This window comes from Sarcophilus harrisii, chromosome 1 (assembly GCF_902635505.1).
Source record: "Sarcophilus harrisii chromosome 1, mSarHar1.11, whole genome shotgun sequence".
NCBI lineage: Eukaryota > Metazoa > Chordata > Mammalia > Dasyuromorphia > Dasyuridae > Sarcophilus > Sarcophilus harrisii.
Genome location: NC_045426.1, coordinates 202,681,415 through 202,695,886, shown reverse-complemented (window position 1 = coordinate 202,695,886; position 14,472 = coordinate 202,681,415). Strand labels below are relative to the sequence as shown.

Here is a 14,472-nt window from a genome sequence, read left to right as displayed (position 1 = left end):
CATCCATGTTGATTATATTAAGAATTCTGTATACCCTGAGAACACTGTGTTATCACAGATCAATACAGGGAAATCTTAAGAAACAACTTCATTCTTAAAAGCAGATGAGATAGAATGAGTGAAAGTGAAGATTTTATTTTAAACCTGAAGAGAGAAAATATAAAGAACCTTCATATTAAAAATCTATACTTAAACCAAAACCCCAGAAATATTACCTAATAATGAAATAGATTTCAAAAATAATGCCAAAGTTTTCAAAGAAGGGGTAAAACCTGACCCTGGAACAAGGTGCCAAAGCAAGAAATGAGGCTAGAGTAAGTAAACAGAATAAAACACTGAATACATTGATGAAACACTCTATGTTAAAAGAAGCTCAAGTTGTAAAACTAGAAGAAAATAACTTTGCTGAAAATGCAAATGGAGCCTGAAGGGAGGGCAAAAAAGGCTCAGCCACATGGACATTTTTGGCCTTGGCCTCTTCATTAAATTGGAAGTTCTAAAATAGGGGTCCTCAAACTACGGCCTGCAGGCCAGATGCAGCAGCTGAAGACGTTTATCCCCCTTACCCGGGCTATGAAGTTTCTTTATTTAAAGGCCCACAAAACAAAGTTTTCATTTTTACTATAGTCCAGCCGTCCAACAGTCTGAGGGACAGTGAACTGGCCCCCTATTTAGAAAGTTTGAGGACCCCTGTAATCTAGAAGAACCAATCGTAGGTGAGGCCTTAGAGAGTACTTCTAATGTGAGAACTTCTAGGGCTACAGAGATTTTTGAGGTTAAGAGGTCTTGGTGGCATGGTAGAAAGTTGGCCAGTTGGAAAAGGAGGTCCGAAAACTCAGTGAGGAAAATAATTCCTTAAAAAATAGAATTGAGCAAATGGAAGCTAATGACTCTATGAAAAATCAAGATATAATAAAGCAAAACCAAAAAAATAACAATATAAGGGGAAAAAAAGGAAATATCTCACTGAAAAAACAATCGAACTGAAAAATACATCTAGGAGGGATAATTTAAAAATTATTGGTGTACCTGAAAGATAAGATCAAAAAAAGAGCCTGGACATCATCTTTCAAGAAATTATCAAGGACAACTGTCCTGGTATTCTTGAAGCAGAGAAAATAGAAAGAAATTGAAAGAATCCACTGATCTTCTGAAAGAGATCCTAAAATGAAAACTCCCAGAAATATTATAGCCAAATTCCAGAACTCCCAGGTCAAGGAGAGAATTTTGCAAACATCCAGAAAAAAACAATTCAAGTATAGTAGAACCACAGTCAAGATAACACAAGATTTAGCAGCTCCTATATGAAAGGACCAAAGGGCTTGGAATATGATATTCCAGAGCAGTGGAGCTAGGATTACAATCAAGAATCACCTACCCAGCAATCCTGAATATAATCCTTCAGAGGAAAAGGTGGTCATTTTTGATGACATTTGTGATGAAAAGGCCAGAGCTGAATGGAAATTTTGAATTCCAAATACAGAGCTCTGGAGAAGCATAAAGAGGTAATAAAGAAAGTGATATCATAAGGGACTTAATCAGATTTATTTGTTTACATTCCTTCATGATAGGATGATATTTGTAAGTCAGAACATTTTCATTATTATCTATATGAAAGAATAATATCTTCTTTTAAAATGATGAAATTAAGAAGTTAGTGAGAAATATACTGGGAGACAGGGAAAGGGAGAAGAATTAATAAATTATCTAATATTTTTAAAAAGGCAAGAAACTTTTACAGTGCAAGAGAAGAGAGGGAGAAGGAGAGTGAGAGTGAACCTTACTTCTATCAGAATTAGCTTATAGAGGAAATAACATAAATAGAAGTATTGAGATCTGTCAGTATTGAGATCTGTCTTACCCTGCAAGAAAATAAGAGGGGAATGGGATATGGGAAGAGGGGTAGGGTGATAAAAGAAAGGGGTATATTGGGAGAGGGAATGGTCAGTACTAAAACACTTTTGAGGAGGAACAGGGTAAAAGGAGAGAGAGAATAAATGGAGGGAAATACAGTTAGCTAATTATAAAAACGAATTTTGAAACAAGTTTCTCTGAAGCCCTCATTTCTCAATAAAATTTATAAGTTTATTAAATTTATAATTTATAAAAAATAAGAGCCATGTCCCAATTGATAAATACTTAAAAGATATGATATGGGCTATAAATTCATCCATATCCTTATATATGACAACATAGTTGTTGTTATATTGGCATAAATAGCAAAAAAGATTTGAAAAAAAAGAAAAATGACCTATATGTACAAAAAATGTGCTTAGCAACTCTCTTCTCAGGGTGAAAATATTGCAAATTGAAAGGATATCCATTAATTGAGGGATAGATCAATAAACTGTGGTATGTGTTTATGATTATGGAATATTATTGTTTTTTTGGGAAATGATGAGCAGGATGCTCTCAGGGAAAAAAAAAATCCTGGAAAGTCCTCCATGAACTCAAGCAAAATGAAATGTACTGTATGCAAAGTAATAGCAATTTTCTGGGATAACCAGCTGTGACTAACTTTGTATCCTCAGTAATACAATTATCCATGACTGTTCTGAAAGATTTATGATGAAAAATCCTGTCCATATCCAGAAAAGGAACTGATTGTATCCAAATACAGATAACTGATTGTGTCCAAATACAGATTGATATATTCTCTCTCTTTTTTAAAACTTAATTTTTCTTGAGGGTTTTTATTTTCATTAGTGTGAGAAATCTGGTTTTTTTTCCCACAATTTGACTTTTATGGAAATGTTTTATATAACTTCACAAGTTCTTTCTTGATTGTGGGTAGGGATAAGGGAGAAAACCTAGAACTCAAACATTTTTTTTAAAAATGTAAAAAAAAATTGTAACTGGGGAAAAATGTTAAATAAATTTTTAAAAATTTAAATTAAAAAAAACTAACAATATATATTGTTGGTAGAATAGTGAATGTTTCAGTCATGTGGAAAGCAATTTTAAATTATGCCCACAAATTCACTAAACTGTGCATACATATTTTTGCATCCAACAATACTTTTATTAATATAATATGCTAGCAATATCAAGGGAGAATGAAAGAATTGATATGGAAGAAAAAAAACCATTTATAGCAGCTCTTTTTATAGTGACAAAGAAACTGCAAACTTAGGGAATGTCCCTTATTGCAGAAGGACTGAACAAATTATGATATATAAATGCTATAGAATATTATTTCTCTGTAAAGAAAATATAAAAGGAGTTTGTTTCATAGAATCCTGGAAGACTTGTATGACTTAGGTAGAGTATTAAGCAAAAGCAGGAGAAGTATGTATATGATAATATCATTGTAACAAAAAAAATTTTGAAAGACTTAACACCTCTTTTCAATTAAACAACATATTGTGATTCCATAGGAATAAGAGTTTATGCCAGTTATGTCATAATATAGCACATGGAGTATTATTATTTCAGGCCCTGAGGCAAACAAAACATGGCTCCTGTAAATAAGGTAATGAAATATTTTCTGGCCAGCAGAACTGAAGTCCACATGAAGAGAGAAATCCTATGCTCTTTCTGTTATATCCAGTACCTAAAAAAATTAGTTTTAAAATTAAAAACTTGTACCACAGATATTAAGGAAATCCTAGGATCAAATTCTGTTCCTTTTTAAATTAATTTTCTAAACTATCTTTCCTTCTTCTTTTGGGGCTCCAGGATACCGGATGTCAGCTCCTCAGAAGTGTCCGGAAGACATTTATAAAATAATGCTGAGGTGTTGGGACTACAAACCTGAAAACCGCCCCAAGTTCAGCGACCTTCAGAAAGAGCTATTAAACCTCAAGAAAAAAGTGACATAGGGATGAAGTTATGCCAGATACCATCTACAAGACTCTGTTTCCCAACAAAGTAATATTTTTTCCCTCATACAAAATAAGTTTATACTACATTACCTGCAGTAGTCTAGAGTTACTTTTTTAAATTAATTGGGTTTTTTAACGTGACAATTTGAAAATGTCCTGAGCATATGCATTTAAAAAATGGACTATTCTGCCAAGTGCTGCTTAGCCAATCACAGCTCTTCTGCTGTACCTGGCCATTATCCATGGAAAAGCACAGCCTATAAATGTAAGGGATCATGGATCCTATCTGTTTGACATGGATTAGCTACTATTGATATTGCATCGTTCATAGTTTGCTCAATTCATAGTTTGCTGCCTTAAGTCACAGAGATCTAATACATTGGTGCTATAATCTTAAATGGTGGTGCATAATTGGCAGACACATTCCAGCACAACCTTATTTATCTCATGACTGGGGCAAGATTATATTTTTAGAATATTTTCCCAAACTTCTATTTTCTTAATAGCTGGCATCACTTCAGTTGTCAAGGTTTGAAAATGCAAAAATTTCTTCTTTAAAAAATAATACACTACTACATTTTACATTTGAAAATATTTGGACTATTTTTTTTTTTAAGTATAGTGACCAACACATCTGAGTCACCACACATTCACTTTATCAGTAAATTTTTTTTTCCCTATCACCCTATCTCTCTTTGATAAAATCAACAGAAACCTTTGCATATAGTTTTCTTTAAGAGCATAAGCCAGAGTTTTAGCAACTACTTTTGAATGAATACTTAAAAAGCTGCTATCCAATAATAGGAATATCTACAAAAGATAATGACCTAAAAAATGCAGTCCAGTAATAATGATGAAAGTGGTGAATGAAAAGAAATAGAAAATTGAACCAGTATCTTTCTAACTTTTTCCTACCTGATCTTTGTCAATGTTACAATCTAAACTGTTGTCATAAAGGACCATAGAAATGTATCAGTATCATAGATTTCATAGAATCAGCAAGAGGCTCATTTTTAAAGAAATAACAAAGTATATATCCATAAAACTTGCAGATTATTTTCTTCTTAATCTCTTTGATCTTGATGGAAGTATCTCAGAATTTTAGTTCTAGCCAGATGCTCCAGCTGTTGGTATTTCATAATTTTAGTTTTTACATGCATTTGCAGACCCAAGTGCATACACAGACATGAGCATACACAGAGAGATATAATTGAGAAGATACAGATTCAGAGACTACAAAAAAAAATATTCTAAAGAGAAAAGCTTTTGTGAACATCTCTTCTACCCCATGCCATGATCACTGGTCATACTGACAATTAGAAATTAGCTTTCTGGTAGAAGACCATGTTTCTGAGACCCTCAATATATGCATAAAAGTGATGCAGAGGTAAGACTGGGGCTCAGTGGCTCCTTTGTCTCTAGCTTTGTCCAGTTAATTACAACTCATTCGATTTATCTAGATGACCTCAGCTGTTCTTTTAGATGATGAATAAGTGTGTGTGTGTGTGTGTGTGTGTGTGTGTGTGTGTGTATTAGGAGAGGTTTGAAGTGGCAGTAATTGTGGTCAGGAGTAAGTGCTGGCATGATAAAACTGAAAATACCCACACTTATTCCTGATGATGTTGCTTGTTTCTGATAAGTTTAAATTCTAGGTATTTTGGTTCCACATCAGTTTAAAAAAGGTAACCGATTCCTCTCACCCTTTTCAACTGTTTGGTGCCTGTTATTGCACAAGAACTAAGCACAGAATTTTAAAGAATGAAAGAAATGACACTTAAAAGAAAATTCCCTCTATTTATCATTCTAGTCTTCCTGTAAAAATATCTTTTAAATATATTGGTTACTATATTTAAGTAAAAGTGAAAATATAATCAATTTAGTCTTAATGATTTATGTTTAAAGAAAAATGTCCTTTTAATCCTTTTTTTTTTCAGTACAATCAAATGACATAAATAAATTGAGCATTTTGTTGATATCGTATAGATGTGTGCTAGATAATGCACAGAAATTTACAAGGAAAGAAATAAACTAACAGTGCATTTTAGGATCCCAGAATTTAGAGTCAAGAGGCATCATGTAGATTGACTACAGCTCCCTCTTTTTTATAGATGAAAAAAACAGGCTCCATGAAGTGACTTGTCACAGATCACCAAATGGAAGAAACTAGCTTTGTGTCCAAGTCCTTTATTTCTTTCCACATTTATCTCAATCAGAGAGTCCTATGTCATACTTTAATGTGTTACATGGCATTTTTCACAAAATGATGGTTTTCATAAAAGATAGACTAGTAGCAGTTTCTCTTACTGGTCGTAATTCCCCAAAAGAATTTCTTTTCTTGTAATATTCTTTTTTTTTTTTCTGTGAAAGAAAATATACTCTGATTATTTAACAAACCTTAATGGTAACCACTTGGTTAGGAGATAGATTGTTTGGGTTTTAATTTTCTAAGCAGCACTAGGAGTATAATATTAAAAATTGGTGTGAAAACACAAAAGTTGCAGCAATATTTTTCTTATCTAGGTTGTTAAAATTTGAAGTCTACATCCTATTTAAATTAAAAGACATGAGAAAGCTTTTAGCATTTAGATTCCATTTTGTCTTTCATCCTAAAGAAGACAGTGGTTCCATTCAAGATCAATAACTCTTAGGGAGATTTTCAGTATTAAATCAGTTATATAGAATGTAAAATTTAATGTAGTCAAATATATTTTTAAAATTTTAAGCAAACCATTTTTATGCCACAAATTTTGTTGCATTTGACATGTATTTTTCTTTCACCGATAACTTTTAGAATTATGTGCTTTAAGAGACTAATCCATACCAAAAGCAAGAATATAAAATTTGTTTATGAAAGGGGGATTCTACAGAAGAGCACAAAACACTATGATTTATTTGTTCAATGAGAAAAACAGAGCATTAAAGAGCCCAAATTAGCATTGCAATCTGCTTTTCCATTCTTCTTGGTGGTGTTTGTAATTGCTAGGTCAAAAGTTTTATGTTATTACTGGATTAGTTTAAGGGTTGGATATGATTTTTTTTTTTTTGTACAGATCTTTCTTTATATGATTCCTTGGATTTACTCCTAATTAATGGATGTACAACAAAATCAAGTAGTCTCTGACTTGAATTCTTTCATTTAGAAATCTTGAGCTTTTTATTAAAATGTTTAAGTAACCTCTAATTTTATCAACCAAAGAATTCCTAGAGTGACAAATACTTGCTGCATGCAAAAAATAGATTTTGGTTTTCTGTGGAGTTGATGGTTATAACCTCAAAGCAACATATTCCTTTTGGGGGATTGGAGGTAAGCAATTACCAGGTTTTATTTGAACTTTCAAAAACAAAGACTTTTTGTCAGTTCTCCCAAAACTCTCTAATGAAGGTATTTTTCATTTGCTTTTTATAAATTCACCAAATTTAGTTACTTGGTAAAAATGCCTTAGTCTTGGTAAGAAATTCCCCAACTTTATCACAGTTTCACACTAGGTACAGTATTAAAATGCCCTGTTTACAAACCAATATAGGCTTTGAGCTAGAAAAGAAATGTTACATTTTTATGGTCTGAATTTTACAATTTAAAAGTAAAATTTTCCCATTTGGAAGAGCTAAAGCAAACTTTATAAAATGAAATAGTTTTTAATTTTCTTTGAACCATAAGATATTTTTTCTGTGAAACTTAATCTGTGTTTCAATCTTACAAAATAGTTTTATGTGTAATTTTGGCTAACACCACTAATATTATGATGTCACCAAATTCTTAAGAATACTGTTGTTTGGCTGTGTATCAAGAAAAAAGAGAACCATTGATAATTCATGCCTCACCCCAAGGATCTCATAACTGGATGAGTACAAAAGAAATAGTAAGGAAACAATTCATTTCCAAATCATCTATCATTGTTATTTCTAGTGTAGCTTACCTATTTAAGATTGGTTCTTGTAAATTTTCAGATGTTCTAAGTATGTTACTAAGACTTTTGTGTGAACTATTCCTATCATAATGAGATTAATTGAAAATATTTCAAGAAACATAATTTGCTCCATTCCCCATGTACACCTCACCACAGCTCTAATTTAAATATTTCTTATGAATAGAGTTGTCACCAGCAGCAGGTAGTAGTGCCTGGATCATGAAAGTGTAGGCTTTGATCTTTAAGAAGTTACAGCACTCTTGCAGAGAATATGTTGTGAAAAAGGACAACAAAGGGACAAAAAGCGAAAATAGATATTTACATATTAATATCTTATTAATAAGTGAAGTGAGAAATTTTCAATATACAGATGGATTTCTGTTCTATATTTTTGGCTCAGCTTGAAAGTTCACTATTAAAATAAAGTTGTCATTCCCTTTATTATCAATTACATGTTGCTAAAACACACCAGAGTTGTTTTATTTAACAGTCTAATTTTCTTTCTTTTCCTCAGTGTTAGTTAATTTATTCTATAGTCTGTAATCTGAATATTAGATTCTTTGGAGAACTAAAATAATTTATTTCTTTCTGCAAAGGAAATGTTCAAAAACTTCCCAACCCAGCGTCTTCTTGAAGAAAATATTGATAAAAATTTACAAGGATTTCATAAATTTCTTTACAAAACTGAAACATATTACCAATTAGACATAATTATTACTTAAAAAGTATTCAGAGTATATATTGTAGGCCTAAATCAATTAAAGGGAATAGTTTGTTACCTTGAAAACCATATTGTTACCTTCTCTGTAATGCAAAGATTAAACATAGATATTTGTAGTCATTTTAAACCACACAGAAGTAATAAGCTCAGTTGACAATTATTTTACTGAATAAAAGAGGGGGGAAAGGAAATCATTTTCTACAAAGACAGTTTGGGGAAGAAACAGTTATTTCATTCTAAGATGATACAGTCCTGTAGATATCATGAGAAATTGAAGGGAACCCAAAATAGAGAAAACACCAATAAAAAGCCATTGGGAAGAAGTACCATTGACCACTGGAACCCAAAGAAACAAAATAGATTACCTACTACCATGTGGCCATCAGCTAAAGGACTTTCATCTGTGACTGAAATAATAATATGTCCATATCTCAGAAATTTAAAAAATGCTAAAAACCTAGGAGCTCATTTTCATGGTCTAATATCATAGGTATTCCAGCATAGATCCAATCTTGTCACTCCCAGCTCTGTAGGAACTCCCTGGAGTCAGCAATCATATCAGTAATCTCATCAGGGTCCCAAAGAGCTACTGTTTATTTACAGCAACCCCTATTAACACCAATTGGCTATTGTTAACCAACTCATGTTCCAGACTTATATTTTACTCTGTCATACCCTGTTCTCAGAAGCCACAATGTCAACCAGATGGTCTGGCCAGTCAGCAAACAAGATAACAGCGTAACACAATTCTCTATGCTAATAATGACTGCTGTAGAAACTTAGAAGCATCTCAGAGACTCTCATGATGCATCAAGAAAGAGAATGATGAAAAAGGAAATGTGTGTAGAAATAAAGGATAATGATAGCAGAACTTAGAGAAAATTACAAAAGATTTAAATATTCAGAGTCAAAGGCATTGATGCAGTGACAGATGCATAAATGCAGTGGTGAAATAGAAGGAAACCCCCAGATTTCAGAAGAGTTGTTTGGAAGAGACTCCCACTTTGAATTATTCTTTCTTAACTCTCTTGTCTCCATATCTACAGAAAGATTAAAAAACTCAGTGGGTTTATCCTTTTCATCTTATTTCTTAAAAACTTCCTCTTTGTAGTGTAATTGGTTTTTAAAAGAAGGCATTAGATTGATTTAGATCTGATTTTCTTTCTGCTTTCCATTAAACTTGAGTTAAGATTTTCAGTCTATTGAATTGGAATTAACTCCTTGTCTTTTTGTTTTTTCCCATAATGCTCCTTTCTTTAATTTGTAGTTTAGATCCATTCACCTGGCAACTAAGTTAAAAAAAAAAAAAAAAAGGCTGGAATTTCCTGAGGGTCAGATTTTTTTTTGGCTATATATGAAAGATCTGTAATAATGAGGGTCACAATTCATATCTGACTTACAAATTCTAGGTAGTTACCTGAAGCACAGAAAGATTAAGGACTTTCCCAGGGTCACATAGGCAATTAAGGTCAAAGACAGGATTTTAAATTGTGTCCCAAATTGCAAGCCAGCCCTCTGTTCACTAATCTAGTATTCCTTTGCATTTGGCTCATGTTGAAGCTAAAGAAGGCTTTCTGGTGTCTTTACCTGTCCCTGATAAGGAATCCACCCTGATTAGACATTTCTTCCTTAAAAACAAAACAAAAAACCATAGAAACCAAGGCATTGAAATACATAACCAGATTTTCCTTCAATAGTCTTCTTTGGACACAGAATTCAAATCAAATTCTGAGAATCATAGAAGAAATCAAGATTTGTATTCTATGTTTCACAAGTGTTATATGATAAAGTGAAACAATCAATTACAATAATTACATTGATACAATAAAGGATACTATATGAAAGAAGTACTGTATGAGAGGTACTATGCTAGATTCTAATTTCTTTAATTTGTCTTTCTGGCTTTTGTCTTGACCTTTAGTTAATGACATTTCCCTTTCAAGATTTCATTTTTTAACATCTGCCTAGTTGAACAAGGACTAATCTTAACATTTTGCCAGTTGTGAAGGTTTTCTCTGTTTTTCTGAAGTCCCTTTCTGACTAGCAGCTGCCAATCCATCAATTTATCAGTCTCTGTGTTCCTAGTACTTGACTGCCTTGTATACAATAGATACTTAAATGTTTGCTGAATTAAATGAAATTATTATGTATTAAGCATTTGTTATGTGTAAGGTCCAAGCTAATTGCAGTTGAGTGTACCAAAGAATCCAAGATTCAGTCTAATATAATTGGGGAGGTAGGAGATGAACACAGAAATAGAAACATACAAAATAGTAAATAATAAGTGCAAAATGAATGAGGAAACAGAGATTACCTTGGATAAGAAAGATCTGGGAATCTCTCAGTTGTGTTTCCTTTGGCCAGAAGGCTAGCAGGATTAGGTTGTAAATTGACTAAAATTTGAAATCGCTAAAAATAAAAGAAAATTGCTTTAAACTATTATGCAAGATTTATTCCCAGCTCCGCATACCTTTCCCACTCAGTATTTTCAATGTGTTTTTTTTTCCCCCCCTACCATAAGTAAACGTCTAATGTTATCTCTGCGGTCAATCATTTTGTAGAATTCGGAAGTAATAGCAGCATATACAAAGCTTTAATCTCAAAGGAAGCCAACTTACTTAGAATTGCAAATGAAGAAGTATCATTTTGAAATGTTACTCAGTTAAAATACTGTGACTGAGTTCTCTAAACCAAATATTCTTGGTCCCCAAAGAAGCAAAATGTTATAAGCTAAACTAATATATCATTTCCTCCAAAGTAGTTTCTAAATAGAACAACTGGGAAAGCAGGATTTTTGTTCTCTGATAGGGAGGGAAGATGTCAGTGAAGGAGGATCAAGGTAGGAAAAAATGGAAGATTGCTTCAAAGCTCAAAACATGACCAAAATAGATCCATACTTTCCAAGTGGAAACATTGTAACAAAAATTAGACCATTAGTCCAATCATGTCATCTATGCCTTGTTTCTAAGACATACATGAAAGAATCATGAGAAGGGACTGATGTTGAACACATAAATGTGAAAACAAACTACAAAAAATTCACAGGTCAAATGACATGGCATAAGGATATGATGTTATATTTGCATTGTCTGAGTTTATAGAAGAAAGCTATTCAAGTCCCTAAACCATTAATTAATAGTTCCTTTTTCATTAAATTTTTTTCACTAAATATTCATACCCTTGGGGGGTTCCATTTTTGAGTTCTCTGAAAAATCTTTTTAAAAGAAAAAACAATTTTCAATGAACACTCATAAATAAGTCATTAATGTAAACTCAAGACACCTATAATTAGCTAACCAAGGGCAGGAGAACAAGAGATCCTATTTAGAGTCTGTAATTTCCATAAGCATTTGTAATAAGATCTCCCTGCATAAATCTGAGAGTACTACAACCTAATCCTTGGATGAAGATGAGAGTGGAAGAGTAGAACAACATTGGTTGGGAATTTAATTTGACAAATTGTGTATTGATTGAATGCAATTTAATCTACATGGTAAACCTAGTGTTAAGAAATCTCAGTCTGTTTGAAATGGTAGCTGATAAGGTGCCCTGAGCCATCTAATAACTGTAACTATTTCCCTCATAATACCATTCCCTAGACTCATAGTAGCAATTAGTTAAGTCCTGGCCCCCAGTGGTTTTAATTACCTTGTATCAAGGACAGCCAAAAGACCATTTCAGCAAAAGTTTGTTTTCTATAACTGCACCCAGGATGTTCAATGACTCACATCCTTAGTATGCTGAAAATATACATCTTTGTATATTAATATTACAATATTGTACAATTAATTTGACAAAATTTTTACACTTATTCTTGCTGTTAAAATGTTGGTTCTATTAGATTTAGTAATGTGCTAAAAAATCAGATAATTATAAATCAAAGTACAGACATGAGGTTGTACAGTCAGAAACAGAAGGTGCCATTTCAGATTCAGTAGTGACAATAAGCTTAATTCACTTCTTAGTGAACTCCATGCAAAAATGTGTTTTTCCCATTCCCACTGATTTGCTGAAAGAATGTATGAATCCAATAATCAAAAACATTTTAACTATTTCCACTTCTCTGTATTTGATGCAAGCTATTAAGGGTTAATATGAAAATAAGTTCTTTAGTCGGATATCCTTAAATTTTGTGATCCTAAAATTAGATGATATGATTATAAAATGGAGTTTTTGTTTTGGTTCTGAAAACCCAGTATATCCTAAAATAGTAGGGCTCTGATAAAGCGAGTTAAAAAAAATAGATATGTATTTTGAAGACACTAAGCTACAATGTGGAAGGCCCTCTTTTTAGTCCATTGAACTAACTATAAATTGAAGTATAAAAGTACAAAATGTAGCCAGACCATTCAAATTTTTAATGTGCCAGGCCCATCAGTAAAGAGGTAGTTTGGGACAGGCTCATGAATAATAGGTATGGAAAAAGGATTTTTCTATTTTGTTTTATTTACTTATTTCTCTGTAGAAGGTAGAAAGCCTGAAGGTATATGGTGTCAGCATATATGCCATTTGCCTTTGTCCACCCCCAGCTTTGAGGATAGCAAGTGCTATTATGATTTGTGACTTTTAAATGTAGCTAGAAGTTTCATGGTTTTTTCCCCCCATATTGTGACAAAAGTATGTTCCCATGACCTTAAGAGCAAGTAAAGCACCTTTATTGCTTTTTGTTGTTGTTTAAAAATAATATATTTGTGAAACAGATAATATAGAACACTGGAAATGGGTGCTTCTTCTAGCAAGTGTGAAAAGACAGTGTCTTATTAGGTTCATTTGGCTCTTTAAAACAATATGAAAATGAATGATTCTTAAGGATGTAAAGCAGTCATTAGTTGTCCTTTATCATTGTAACACAGATCTGTATTTATCACTTATTTATTTGTCAGTTTTTACATTCATAAGAAATACTCTAAATTTCAGCTAAAATGGTATTTTTATTTGCCTGATTTTCTCTCTTTAAAATGGGAGTTCATTGTTTTGTAAACTATTTCTTAGTAGTCGTTTTTTTTCTTTCCAAATGGACCAATCACCACTAATGGGTCTATGGATCCTTTTGCTGTATTCTTATAATAAATGTAAGATATTTGTAGCAAACTGCATCTTGTACTATTTAATCTTTATACTGTGATTTTATTTCAACTTTTCTGGATAAATATGCACTAAGGAAAAAAAAGGAATGGGAGATTCCTGCAGTAACTTCTCTCAAGGATGCAACGGTACACTGAAACATTATTAGTTTTTAATTTACTGTAATTAAGCTTATAAGTTTTGATGAGGATGTTTTTGCTGCTTGTAAATGTAATCTTTGTTTCCTCTAAAAATAAGAAGTGAAATGGGATTCATATTTCATTTCTTGTGAGCATCAGCGATTTGTTTCCTAACAGGACATTTTGGGCTTTAGATTCAGAAAGAGTACACACACACACACACACACACACACACACACACAAAATAGTGGAAAAGCTGATATGTTGGAAGATTACAGAAATCTGCCAGTTAAAATAACTAAAGTCATTTACTGTTGCCAAACTAGTAATATAGTCAGGAGTTATCAAGTCAGTAACCTTTTTTAATGCTGCCTTCTGTTATTTACTTAGATTTACTGGTATATATTATATTTTTGCTTTTCAGATGATACCCTATATAGTGATCATTCTCATACTGCATACTCTATCCTTTCTCCCTTCCCCATAGCAACTCTATGTCACTCTATGGGGGCTTTCAAAAATAATGTTGTTTGCTGGTTGTGAAGTTAACTGTGGCTTCTCTTGTTCACCCAAACTAATCTACAAATCATCTATTTCTTTCTCACTCTACCCTCACTTTTCAATACACTAAATAGGAACACCTCAGTTCTCTGTTGTTCCTAATTGTTTATCTGGGGATGCTTCCTTATATTGTATTCATCAAGTTTGATATATGCACCAATAGTGAACAAGAAAATGTCTTCTTTCTTACAGAAATAAATTTTCATCCCCCAATTCAGATCAACAATGTTATTTAAATATCCTTTAGGTTGTTA

At 32.5% G+C, this 14,472-nt stretch overlaps 1 protein-coding gene across 6 annotated transcripts in view; it reads left to right on the top strand.

The window, feature by feature from the left end:
- Nucleotides 1-13,549, top strand: part of FER (FER tyrosine kinase) — a 248,539-nt gene extending 234,990 nt beyond the window's left edge. For all 6 annotated transcript variants that reach the window (XM_031968671.1, XM_031968672.1, XM_031968658.1 and 3 more), the window contains one exon: nucleotides 3,679-13,549. In XM_031968671.1, the coding sequence (XP_031824531.1) occupies nucleotides 3,679-3,821 (143 nt within the window). In that variant the 3' untranslated portion in view covers nucleotides 3,822-13,549. The remainder of the gene's footprint in view (nucleotides 1-3,678) is intronic.
- The last annotated feature ends 923 nt before the right edge of the window (nucleotides 13,550-14,472 follow it).